Here is a 13800-nt window from a genome sequence, read left to right on the forward strand (position 1 = left end):
TATGGGAACAAAAACCGAAAGCAAAACCGCGGCAGCTCCCTGCGCCATGGTATTTCGGAGACATAAAAAAACGCGTGGGAAAGTGCGTGGGGAGTGAGTGTGCTTCCAACTGCCGCGCTAATTTATGGGGGAACAGAGTGTGAGATACTGGCAGCTCTGCACGGTCCGGTGCAGAAGGGGAGGGCGCATGTGAGAGCAAAGAGTTAATGGATTACAGCTGGAAATCGGCAGCCGCGTGCCAAGGAGGGAAGGAGGAGCAGGTGCTCCCCTCGTTTGTGCCCTCCCGCTAGCGGGTAGCTGGGCATAGCAGCACCTTGGCATCCTTCCCTCTGGAGGGATTCCGAGCGTAACTGACACACGGACCCTAGGTGGCGTGAAGTCCTAATGCGAACCGGCAGGGAAACCCAGTCCCGTAGTGAAAAAAGCGGGAGGGTAACATCCTTCTCGGCTCTTAGGAAATCGCTGGCTCTGGGAGGGGTCAGCTCTGGTATGTGAAGGCCAGTCACATGCCTTCAGGACTGAAAAAAAGGAGGAAGAAAAAAAAATAATAAAATGACTAGAGGCTGGCGGGCTGCAAGTTCGTATGGGCTCCCGGATGTCTGGAGGCTTCGTCCCTGCTGTCCTTCTCATCAGCTGCTGGCCATGGCAAAACGCAGTAAGTCCTGGCGAGAGCCGTGCAACATGCCTGCTCTGACAGCCACCCGCTGTCGCGCTTCCCTGGAGTGCGGGGACATCCGCAGGCACCGTGTTTTCCTGCAGGACAGGTTGGCTTGCTTTTGCAAGCAGTCCTTTCCTACCACAGCTTTGGTGCCCTTCGTGTCTGGTCAGCAGAAGAGGGATGCCTGGGGGAGAAGGGTGTGCAGCTTGCATGCCTTTGGGAATGGTTCCAGCGCTTGGTGTCTTTTCGAAGGCTTTATCTCACTCCTAGGTATATGATTATTCTTCTGGGGAAAAAAAACAGATTTCTGCACCTGAAGGAACCTTAAGTTTCCCCACATGGAGATGAGAGAACTGGGGTAGTGTCTAACATTTCAGAGCTGAGGGACAGCCTCTCTGTGTATCTGGGCACTGTGGGGTCCCCATGAAGCATATTGAGCCACAGGTTGCTGGTGTAGCAGAGCTTTGCAGTGGCAATAAGGATGTTATATTTGGGCTGTGTTTGATCCCTGTGTTCCCACATTATCCCTGCAGTCCCCACCATTGTACCTGTGCCACAGGTGTCGCACTCCGCCCTTCTTGTGCCAGCAGATTGTGTGGAGATGGAGCAAGGCTCAGCCTTGGTATATGGGAATTCAGTCTTAATCACAGCGCTATAAGGAAGACTGTTTGCATGTTGCTACCCAGATATTGCGCCTGATGCATCACCTGAACAGGGTGTAATAATTTACACTAAATCAGAGTAGGTGGAAGGGGATGTGTTTCCAAAGGAGTAAGATACACCTAGGAAGAGTGAGTTACCTTTGCTATGTATACAGTGAGTGTTAGGGCATCATTTTATCTAAAAGGGAAAAATGGATCTCTCTCAGTGATGATCTCCATCTTTCTTTTCTGCTTTCAGATTTTAAAGACAGATTTTTTTAAAAACAGGGGTTTTTTAATATTTTTTTTCTGTGTTCTTTATAGCAGGCTTCTCTTTCTCTCTTCCCTTATATGCTATACTCAGAACAAGAAAGTAAAAGAACCCAGAAAAACTTATGCATTTGTTCCAAGTTCTCTTGGAAGGTGTGGTCTCTGTTGGCAGGACATTGCTCAAGATTTTTCTAAATCCAGAGAGAAAAGGAAAAAAACCCAAAACTGTATTGCAGCTCCTAATCCTCAAAAAAGCTAAATATTTGCCACCTGCCATCATCTTAAAAGAATTGATGGTGCTCAGCAAATTCTGCAGGTCCTGTTACTTTATTTTTCCTAGAGGTGCAAACACAAATTTAGCCACATATGTATTCTTCTGTAATTCAAGGGGGAGGAGGAGGAGGAAGAAAAGCTGTCTAAGGGAACCTGGTGTTCTCCAAGTAAATGCACAAGAACATGAACTGCAGTTCTCAATGAATGCCAGATTACTCCTAACAGTTTGGGCCTGTCATAGTAGTTCCCATAGTTGTTTTCTTTCTTACAGGTATAGGTCTTTTCTAGCAGTTTCTTCGTTGACACTCTTCTTATTCCTCTTTGAGGCAATAAACTTTGTTGAAAGATAAACCTAGTCTTGATACCTTTCTCCAGGTTGATTGTCTAAGTCTCCTCCCAGTGTATCAGTATCCTCCATGCCTGAACCATGCCAGTTATTAGTTGTCACTCTGGTATTTTTGTCCAGGGTAGCTCGTGTTTGATTTTCAATGTGGATATGAGGGTCAGTACTTACATATCTAACATGTAACCTTTATTCATTGATTTTGTTAGTCTGGACATTAGCAGTCTGGTAGAACTTGTTTCCCCTTTGAAGACTCACCTTATGACCCAGTTGAATCTGCTGAGATCCCTGTGTCCCTGTGTGGATGTTTTTTGGCCTTTGGACGAGCCTCAACTCGTGACAAACACTGGAACTTAGGAGAGCTAGTGCTGTCAGAATTTGGTGCTTCCTGTTTGCTGCCATCCATATGCTCACGTTAAGGAAAGTTATTCACAAGAATGCCACAGGTTGTTTTCCTAGAAGAGTGAATGCATCAAATTTGTCTGCAGCCGGTGAACAGCAAACACATGTTGGAGCTCGTTTTCCTGCACATGAGCTAGTGTATCTGTCAGTTGTTGAGCCACAAGTAAGCACAATATGCTGGCATGCATATTGTTAAATCCAGGTAAAGGTGAAGTGGTGCAATCTGCAGGGGTAAATTTCTGAATCTGGTGGCATTTTCACAGCTGAGGATTTGCCCCTTTGTTGCACAGCTTTGGTATCTGCAAAAATGTTAAGCCGCACTGATCGCCTTGGTGTTCCCTGTGGAGAAGTGGCATCACTTTATCAAGGCTCTGGAAATGCAAGCGTGCAAGTTTGCCAGTTTTGCTCTGGCTGGTGAGGTGCTTGCAACACCAGTTTAGTGAGACATTGTAAAACTGCTTCTAGTTCCTAAACAAACTGTTGTTTTAGGGAAAAAAGGGCTGCTTACTTTTCGCCTCTTCAGTTCCCAGCCTCCTCTGAAAATAAACAAACAAAACAAAAATTCAGCAGCTGACAGAGGCAGAAAACGGGGGAAAAAAAGAAGAAAAAAAAAAAAGTGGAACAGCTGATCAGTTCACTGCACAAAGTGCCTCAGTATAAAGCTGTCAGCAGCTCAGCTTCTAAGCTGGCATCTGTTGGCACATCTCCATTAAAGTCAAAGCCATTTAGGTCAGGAAGCATTCATTCACTGAAACAAGGCCTCCCTGCCAGTGCCAGGTCGGTCCCAAAGTGCAGCCTTCTGTCTCATCCATTAGCCATGACTGGCTGCCAGTCAAGCCCTCCTCCATGTTCTTGCTGGTTAACTCTTTTCTTCCTCTGTTTGTCTGGCTGTTGGGGTAAAGAGGCAGATCCTGGCAGTTGGCAGGGTGGCATAAGCATGTGTAGCTTCAGATGTGACGTGAGAGCACCAGTGGAGAAGAACAGGGCATGTAGCATGCAGACACCTTGCTGGGTGGGCTGTGGGTTGGTTGGCAGTTGGTTTTCCTTTATTGTCGAAGTCTATCTTTACTATTATTAACTACAGTAAGAGTTATTAACTGTTTGTTTTCAGGGCAGGCATTTCATTCTGCTGCATGATTCAAACTTAAAGCACCTGTGTGATACTACTGCCAGTGCAAAAACACTCCATCGCACATCTCCAAGGAAGCCTTAACTAAAAGACATAAAACCCAATGTTTTTGAGCATCTGGTTCCTCCTTGCCAGCAAGGTTCAGCTGGACCAGCTGCTCTGTCAATGTGCACTTCCTGAACTAGTTTCCAAACAGTTAAACTGAGTCCAAGTGAGGGGGAAGTATTCTGACTTCCTAGTTTTGCTCCTGTCCTGGAGGAGCCTCATGGGGAAATGTCGTGTTGCTGCTGAGTGTTGTTTCAGCTTTACACCCACAGCATGTGTGGGGCAGACCGGCTCAAGGGATCCAGCTGGAGAGCTCCTGAACCACTTAGGGTCTGAGTGCTTTCTGAGCAAGGCCACAGAGGTGCTGTGCGATATTTGGGTCTTGTTTTTGCTTACATCTGGGGGCAGGTGGGCCAGATCCTGAGTGTGGAACTATCCTGATGTAGCCAAGAGGCCAGGCTATATATCAGCGCATTGGCCAGAAATGTCCATAGCGGGGGGAGCCCTTAGACACCCTCTGTGGCAAGGGCCAGGTTTTCACTTCCTAAGCATGGTGGGTTTAATGTGGTGTGATTCTGTTTGCAGTTGTTAACTCCTGCCACAGCTATGATACAAGGAGCCTGAGGCTGAAATGGAATCAAACCTGCAGTATTTTTAGAAAACATTTGTACTTCAGGTGGCAGTGTGCCAGGTGTCTGTGTAATGAAGGACATGGTGTCTCTCAGAAGGGCTGCAATCCTGCCCCTGCCTGTAGTGGGACTTCTTGTCCTAACACTCTGATCCCGTAATGACAGTGTTTGTGTTTGCTGTAATGCAAGCCTATCAGAAATGGCATTTTCTGAATGCTTTAGCTGTTGACTCTTTACTTAGAATCAGCAGGAATTCTTTCAATCAAAGAAAAAGGTGGATGATTACAGGGAGCAAGAGGTAATTTTTAAGCAGCAGCATGCATTTCAGCCCCTGAAATTGCCTTTGCACACGCATTTTATTGATAACGAATAGGATCTTGTGGGGATGGTTTATTTTTCACTGTGTGACATGACAAGGCTGAGGTACTCCTTGATGGATCTTTGGTGGGTACTCTGAGGTGCAGAAACTGTCCTCCCTTCATGTGTCCTGGCTGATGCTGTGCTCATGAGACACCCACTGAATCGAGTTGCAGCGAAGTGCAGCTGTGTCAGTCCTCAAAGAGGGATCTACTTCAAAGCATGTCTTTGAAGAGAATCATATGTAGGACTTCAAAGCTGATTAAACTATTCAAAGTAAAATAGCACAGTGAGTCATCTTCTAGGAAAGGGCATTATTTTTATTATTTTCTTCCCTTCCTACAGTTGTGTATTGGAAGATCCCTGGAGCTGGAGGTAACTGGTGAGGTAAACCATTGCTTGATGTGATTTTGTGCTCGCTCTCTCCTGGCCCCAGAGAAGCCAGTTCAGACCTTCAGTAAAGCTGCAGCAGAACTGCTCCCAGCCTGTCTGTGTGGTCGGTCATTTGTGGCAGGAACTGACTCATCACGTCTCACTCTTGCTGGGATTTCTCTGCTTTCGCTGATGGGGCTGTTCCTTTCAGAGCCAGGCTGCTCAAACGTAGCTTTTCAGCTCTATTGAAACAAAATGCAGCCTGTGTCACTGATCATTTCTGAAATGTGGCTGAGCATCCATGCCTCTCTGAAGGGCTGCAGTGTAGAGGGTTGTCCCCTCAGGGCAGGGCTTTTTGCAGAGGGAAGTCTGAACTGGCGAGGTCCAGGCTGGTGTCAGGGGCATCTGAGTGCTTCTGCCTTTCTGATGCCCCTGTGATGCTGTGGGGTGAGAACCACTGCAAGAGGGGCTGTTGAATTAGAAGCAGAGTATGCTTTTCACAGCCAGAATTGGTGGTTATGGTTAAGGGAATGGTGTTCTCTGTTTTGGAGCCAGGAGGAGAAGATCAGGGTGAAGGCATGTAAAACAACAGGGCCAGCACAGAGCTGCAGAGGGTGATTGTCAGTCTCAGCGTGGCTCCCCGGCGGATGCTGAACCCTGCTGAAAACAACATTTGTTCTGGCCCTAGTTTCAGTGCGCCAGAATGCCTCTCCACCCTTCCTTATTTTTAATCATTGCAACGTTTTGCTCTGATGAACTTTGCTGGCAAATGCCTGACATAGCCTGCCTTGAACTAAAGCTGATGTTAAAGGCATGCAGATTTACTTGAGGCAAAAAGTTTATTTCCTCCTGTTTCCTCCTCTTCTCATTCCAAAAAAGAGCTGTGAGGATCCCAGCCCTCTCTCATCCAACCTTCCTCTGAAATCTGTGCATCCAGTGCACTCCCTGCAGACATGCATGCTGGGTGGGTTAGTGTTCCCTGGGGAAGGGTCCCGTGTGCATCCAGGGGAGACTACGTGTCACAGAGTGCATGCTGCTCTTTGATCAGTATAAAGCTGCAGGCAGTGGCAAGCTGTAATCACTGACGTGGCTGGACTGAGGACGGTGCTTAGGCTGAGTTGTCACGGCCTGCTGCTCAGTGTCTGCTCCGAACATCAGCTCCTCTTAGTGGCCAAGGTAGTTGTTCCATGCTGGATCTGAGCTTTTCTCCTATAAAGCAGAATGTGACATGCTCTTCTTCCTTGGGACAAAACAGAGATTCCCCCCTCCCCCCATTTATTTGCTCAAAATTGAAGAGCATCTCAAGGTTTAAGGCATCAGAAACTGCAGGTACACATGCTGAGGTTTACAGTTGCAGGCTGGTAGGGTGGGAATGTGGACCACTGTGATATGAAGTGCCTGTATGCTGAACATTACTGGCCTTGCTCTGTTTTTGTCTGGAAGTTGCAGGCACTCCACAACTTTACATTCCTGTGGAGGTTTTAGATTTTGGTGAAACTCAGGATTGGGGTTGGAGGGGGATAAGTGAATCTGGGATATTCTTAAAACAGATAAAGTGTGCTAAGTGCTGAGCATGACATGATTGAGATACCTTGGCAGTGGCAGCTAAATTACCGTTGACCTGGTTGATAATGGAGTAAGTGAAGAAGACAGCATAAAATGTTTCAGACTGCCTAGCTGTTAAGGTGTGTTAAAGGAGAAACAGCTTTACAGATGTTACAGTCTGCCCGTATTTCATCCATGAGCGTGGATGGGTGGCTGCTGCTGTTAGAAAATACTGAATTTACCATAACAGCTATTTATTGAATTGCTGTAATTTCTGCTGGATATGGTGATCACAGCCTTTGTGCGTTCACTGTGAACCTGGGAATGCTTTGGCAGAAGGAGGGAGCATGTGTCAGGAATGCATTGCTGGGATAGAAATAAGGGTTAAGGAGCTGGTTTCTGGCCACAGCTCATACACCCTGTGAGACCAGAGGGTTTTTTTTTTTTTTTCAGCTTCTGCTTATTGTGTTTTCCAATAGAAGAGATTAATGTAAAAGTCTCTGTATGAAAATCCACAGCTGTTGCTGTACAGGCAGTTACCAGTAGTATCATTACAGTCCTGTTTGGCCTTGAATTCAGGATTAGGGGAAATATAGTTGTTTACATTTTCAGCCTACTTCTGTTAGTTAAGGGGTTTCTCATTTTTATGTGATAAAGAGTAAAGCTGCATGAAAAATCCATGACCAGTCTTGCTTTGTATCACAAAGCCCTTTCTTGGCTGTGTTTAGCTGGGAGTGTTGCTGTGGGTTCTTTGTGTGCAGAAACTGCAGAAGAGAGTCTGCAATCACTCCTAGCCCTTGATTAGAGCCTGTTATAAGCAGTTTACAGAGGGAGGCAAGTATTGCTGTCTGTGTTCAGCAGCTGGGGAAACTGAGGCAGGGCAGGAAAATGGTTCACTGAGAGTCTTGGAGGTAAGTAAGAAGAGATGCCAGTCTTGTAACATGTCCCTGAGTAACATGCCCTAGACCCTGCTAAAATGTCCAGTCTAGAAGGCAGCTTGCAATAGTCTGTATTTCCTAAGCCTTCAGTGCTGTGGGCACTGACTTGTCTCACAACTTAAAAATCCCAAGAATCGAAGTCTCACTTTAGTGTTAACAATCTGGCATTTCCATGAACAAAAGCTTATCTTACAGGCAACCTAAAACTCTGATTTGATTGTCTTTTTTTACTTAAAAAGTAACAGGCTAATTGACTGAAGGAAACATCCCTTATTCTTCAAGCTGATACATGTATGGATCCCCTCCATCAGGAGGAAGTTTTAAATTGGGGAGGTTTGAAGATAAGGTTTGTTATCCAGCCTTTTGGCTAGTTTTGGCAAGCAGGAGAAAGAGCACACTCTCCTTCTTGCTGCGTGTTCCTTGTTCACATCCTTGCCACTGCTTCAAGAGGCAAAACAAAAGCTGGGAGCAGCTGTACTGTTTATTTCGCCAAGTGCTAGATGCTGGCACTTCGTTTCTTCCTAAACTTAAGGTGGTTTGCGGTAATGTTGGCTCTCATAGTGCACTCGTTCCTAGCAGTGTGCAGATGTTTCTTGTCAGCTTTGGCCATCATTCAGGGCTATAAATATTGCCTTTGATAAAGTGCAGTGGTGAAACAGGCCTGTGATTTATCAAAGAATCAGAATCGTAGAGTGGTAAGGACCTTTCCAACCCTGTGTGTGGTTTAACCCCAGCTGGCATTTAAGCTAAGTACCATGCAGCCATTTGCTCACTGCCCTCCCTCCCGCCGCCAAGTGGGATGGGGAGAAGAATCAGAAAAAAAAAGGTGAAACCCGTGGATTGAAAAAAGAACAGCTTAATAGTCGAAATAAAATAAAATTATGTAAAATAATAATAATATAAAAATAATAATATAATAATATAAAAATAATAATAAAAGAGAGAAGAATAAAACCCAACAAAAAACCATTGCTCACTACCCTTTGACCAATACGCAGCCCAGCCCCAGCAGTGATTGGTAGCTCCTGGCCAACTCCCCCCAGTTTATATTGGGCATGATGTTCTATGCTGTGCAATATCCCTTTGGCTAGTTCGAGTCAGGTGTCCTGTCTCTGCTTCCTCAGAGCTCCTTCTGCCCCTCTTTACTGGCAGAACATGGGAAACTGGAAAAGTCCTTGATTTAGAGTAAGTACTGCTGAGCAACAAATAAGACATCATTATGTTATTAGTATTATTCTCACACTAAATCAAAATCACAGAAGTGTACCAGCTACAAAGGAAAAAAAAAACACTCTATTCCAGGACTCATTGGCAGGGACACCTTCCACTAGACCAGGTTGCTCAAAGCAGTGTCCAGCCTGGCCTTGAACACTACCAGGGAGGGAGCAGCCATGGCTTCTCTGGGCAATCTGTGCCAGTGCCTTACACACTCACAGTAAAGAACTTCCTAATATCTAATCTGAATCTCTCCTCTATCAGTTTAAATTCACTCCTGCTTGTCCTCTCAGTATCTGCCCTTGTAAAAAGTCTCTTTCTGGATTTCTTGTAAGCCCTCTTTAGGCACTGGAAACCTTCTCCAGGTGGAACAAGCCCAATTCTCTCAGCCTGTCTTCATAGGAGAGGTGCTCCAGCCCCCTGAGCATATTCTGATCATCTTCATAGACTTGCTTCAACAGCTCCATGTCCCTCTTGTGTTGGTGGCCCCAGAACTGAACGCCCAGGTGAGGTCTCACAGAAGCAGTGTGGAGGGGAAGAATCACCCCCCTTAACCTGCTGGTCTTGCTTCTTTCGATGCAGCATATGATTGGTTGGCTTCTCATCAGTCAACACCCTCAAGTCTTTGCCCTCAGGGCTGCTCTCAATCCATTCTCCACCCATTCTATATTTGTGCTTGGGATTGCCCCCACCCACATATAGGTCGTTTAAGAGTGAGGTTGCAAAGTGACATGTCCTCCAAAGCAACATTTGTGCATGGAAGAATATGTAGATGTGTTAGGTCATCTGGTTATCCTTTCTCTTGTCAACTGTTAGAGTCATGCCTGATTTGAATGGACAAAACATTGCTTGGGAAATGTGTCAGAGGATTCTGAAATTTTCTTTCTTCACAAGTTTGGAGTAGACAAAAGTTTTAGAAAATTTCAGACATTGGCTAGTGGTTTGGAGCTTTTTTGTTTTCAAGGGTAGCTGGTGGTTAATGATGTTAATGCTGCTGGAATTGTATTTACGTTATTAATTCTCTACTACAGTACTGTGACTGAGCCACTTTTGTCGTAGCACCTGATCATTTGCACTGAAATACATGCAAAATCAAATCTCCAGTACTTGTAGGAACAGGTTAGGTATCTGTTTTCCCCAGCACCACACACCTCCTTCTCTTAAACCATGCATAAGAAGGGAGGTAGGGCATGGGTGATGATTTGTGTGGAAGGAGGCATCCAGAATAGCAAAGTTTTTTGGTTTAAGCTTGCCTTATCTTTAAAGGGTTAATAAATGCCTAGCAGACTTTTCAGTAAATGGCTGGATAATTGTTACTGGAGCGCAGTGATCGGTTGTTCTAACCATGGCTTGTCAAGCCCGAAGATTACTGGGGTGTACGAAACCATGGTATGCTGAAGTGTTGTGTTTTAAATCATCTTTAACTCATTCCACTTGTGTCTGCCCTGTGCATGACCCCTGCTGATCGTTCATTATCCCTGTGTAAATGAGGATTTGGTGAAAATAATTTCTGTATAATTTTGTTTTTAACAGAAATGCCATCATGCACACACAGAGCTGAGGCTTTGCAAGAATTTTCACGCAGTGTCAGAGAAGATCTTTCCCAAAGTTAAAAGCCTGCTTGTGTGCAGGGGTGTGTACCTGTGGGTATGCTTTCAGGTGTGGAGGGCTCTTGCCTTTCTGTGGGGAGAAGCAAAGCAGGCACATGGCTCAGCCAGAGCTTTTCTGCTGTAGTAGAGGTGGGAAGAATCTATAAATGCATGATTTATGTAAAATGCCCTGGGACTGCCATGCTGAACATCCTGTCTTTGAGCAGACAGTGAGGGAAATTACTGCAGGAGAAAAGGAAGCAGTTCTCCAGCCTGGCGTGGGTGACTTGTGTTTCCCATTCCCCAAACTGGGTTCCTTGGTCCGAGGCCTGCTCTATCTGTGAGATGCCTGCTGCTCAGAGATGGCATGGAGCTGCTGAGGCTTCTGTGGATGTTATTTTAGATTTGGGGAATTGTATTGTTTCCAGGACAACTGGGGAAGAATAAGGAAGGGACCTGTGCCGGGTAGCTTGGGGCTACTGATCACCCTGGCTTACTCTCTGCATTTTCCCCTGGAAAGTGATTAATGGCCTACTTCTAAAGGACCCCTTCAAGCCAAGAAAGTGATTGGGTTAAAAAATACTAGTGCAAGAAGCAAATGAGGGGCCAGTGTTGTCAGATGCAGTTGTAGACCGATAATAGCAAACAGCTCTGTGTGAAGTGAGCACAGGTTATGGATACTCATCACACTCAGAAGGTAAGTGCAGGGAAAAATGTGTTTGTGGGCTGGAAGGCCTGTATTTGGGTCTCTGTGTTTAGCTCTCCTAACCTCTAATGACTGGTAAATAAACGTCCTTCTTCTACACAGCTCATTCAATTAAGTGGAATATACTATATTGTGTAATCTTGTCTCTGTACCATTAATTGCCTTCTATTCTAAGAGTAACTGAGTAAGTCTTGAAACTGTAATGTCATCTTATTCCTCTTCTTTCCATATTCTTTCGGTCTCATAGCAATACTGAACTACAGAGTATGGTTTTAGACTTCAATGCTGCCATGGGGAGCAATGAACTTCAGGAGAAAGATGCCACCAGAGCCCTTGGCCATGATCTCAGCAATGGCAGCAGCAGCAATTTGGAAGCAGCCCGGCGCCTGGCTAAGCGCCTCTATCATCTGGACAGATTCAAACGCTCTGATGTGGCAAAGCATTTGGGTAAAAAGTACGTGCTGATACGACGCCTTTGCCCACATTGTTGTTCTTGCTGGTTCTGGAGGGGTTTGCTCTCAAATGATAACCTTTACTTATTTGTTTGTTTAAAGCAACGACTTCAGCAAGCTTGTGGCCGAAGAATACCTTAAGTTTTTTGACTTCACAGGCATGACGCTGGACTATTCGCTCAGGTACATCCCATTTGAAGCCTTACATTCCTGTTTTAGTAGTGGTGCTGTTGGGTCTGTTGTCCTGGTTCAGGCAGTTGCCCTGAGAGGGCTTAAGAAGGTGAAGAGAGGAATGTGACATGTTTCTGGGGTGGAGCTTTACTTTTCTGTTTGGCTTGATATGCTGCTATATTCCAGAGTGCTGCTGGGGCTCTGGCATTTCCTGGAGGGGGAAATCTTTGGGTGGACCTGCTTAGACATGGTCCTTGATGCAGTGGAGGTGGGACAAATGACCAGTCATTCTGTAAACAGGGTACTTGCAGTTTGTGAGGTGCTGCAAGGGAATTAAGGTGTTGCTCACAGCTGAGCCACACAGATGTTTTGGCTGATGCATTCTAAAGCTTGCTTTGCCTGGCTGCAGTGCACAAAGCCATGTCCAGGGTTTGATGCATCCCTCTGAGGCACCCAAAAATGTGCAGAACAGCAAAAACTTCCATGTGGAAAATGCTGTGGAGAGTTTGGTAGCTGACAGTGTGGGTGTTTGAAAACCCAGCCCTTCAATTTTCCTTCCTTCTTCCACTGAAATTAGGCCTCAATAATGTTTGTTTTCAGTATTTTTTCTTAAGAGGCAGAATACCATGTTTGTGTAGCAGTGGCCTGTTAGCACGGTTGCTGGTGTTCTGGTATTTGAAGGGATTTAAAGTGAGTTTAAATCATCTGGCTGAAGTTACTCATGTGCATTTATTGTTTCTAGTAATGATACAAACCCAGGAGATCTGCAGGTACTAGCCAGTCCCTTGCAAATGTGTTGCCAAGGGCTGACTCCATGAAACCATGGCAGATCCAATGGAAAACCTGGAGTCCTGCCTGCTGAAGGCAGTGGAAAAGAAGAGTGAACTGGCTGGTCCCGTGGCAAGGGGAGCAGAGCCAAGCTGGAGCACTCACACAACACAGGGCGGGAGCAGCTTGAGTAATGGGAGATCTGCTGCTCACTCTGGGTTTTAGCAGCCCTGAAGTGCAATGCTAAATATACCCGTTTTCTAAATTGTGAAATCCAACACCTAATTACTTTGTAGCACATATTTAGGAGGTCTCTGCTCCCGGTAGATCTCTCGTTAATATTAATAGTCATGACCTTCTCTAAAATATGCCTTGGCTCGTGTGGGACTTCGACATGCCAGGGGTTTGCTGAGGTTTCGGGAGCAGCCGCAGCAAGGGCCGGCTGTATGGCCTGAGCACACAGCAGAGGCTGAGGGGCACAGCATCATCCCAAAACCTGGGGGAGCTGAGGCATGCTGCTTGGAGACAGCAAGAGGCAACTGCTGTGTCGCTGCTGGCTCGCTGACAAGCTGTGGTTTGTTAAGCATTTTGAAGCCCATGGTGGCAGCCCAGACAGATGCTATCCCCCAACTGTGGGAGGCCATTGTTCAGTGTATATCACCGCTGGTGGCAGGGCTAGAGCTTCTTTACTGTAAGAGTGACAGAGCACTGGAACAGGTTGCCCAAGGGGGTTGTGGAGTCTCCTACGTTGGAGATATTCAAGGCCCACCTGGACAAGTTCCTGTGTGATGTACTCTAGGTTACCCTGCTCTTGCAGGGGGGTTGGACTAGATGATCTTTTGAGGTCCCTTCCAACCCTTGGGATTCTGTGATTCTGGTCCTACTGCTGGGCAGAAACTTACCCTGTGTCCTAGGCCCACAGCATCATGTTCTGAGAGCAAGGAACCTGCCTTGTTTATTTGCCAAATCTTGTTTCATTAGTTGCCTCTCTGAGGCTGCTTCCAGGGGGGTAAAGGTGCTGAAGAGGAGGAGAGGGTGTAGGTCAGTGGTGTCTGACGTGGGCAGGGGGTGTCACTGGAAAGAGCTTGAGCTGGAGGTGGAGGAAAGATGGCTAGTTGTCAAAATGTCCCATAGGGTATGAGGTAGGAAGTGAAGAGAAACCCTGTGAAAACTCAGTTGTGTCTACTTGTGAATTGGGTTACTTGAAATGCATCACATGTGAAATTAAGTTATTACCAGGCAGATCACACTCCGTATGGGTGCGAGATCATTGCAAGTACAGCCCATCTCTGACCTT

The 13800-nt window shown here is 46.1% G+C and overlaps 1 protein-coding gene across 1 annotated transcript in view; it reads left to right on the top strand.

The window, feature by feature from the left end:
- Positions 1-13800, top strand: part of LOC101878994 (PH and SEC7 domain-containing protein 3) — a 101818-nt gene that overhangs the window by 31862 nt on the left and 56156 nt on the right. The window contains exons 5-6 of the mRNA XM_034073223.1: positions 11360-11566; positions 11667-11747. Of these exons, the coding sequence (XP_033929114.1) occupies positions 11360-11566; positions 11667-11747 (288 nt within the window). The remainder of the gene's footprint in view (positions 1-11359; positions 11567-11666; positions 11748-13800) is intronic.

Source organism: Melopsittacus undulatus, chromosome Z (genome assembly GCF_012275295.1).
Source record: "Melopsittacus undulatus isolate bMelUnd1 chromosome Z, bMelUnd1.mat.Z, whole genome shotgun sequence".
In the NCBI taxonomy this organism is placed as follows: domain Eukaryota; kingdom Metazoa; phylum Chordata; class Aves; order Psittaciformes; family Psittaculidae; genus Melopsittacus; species Melopsittacus undulatus.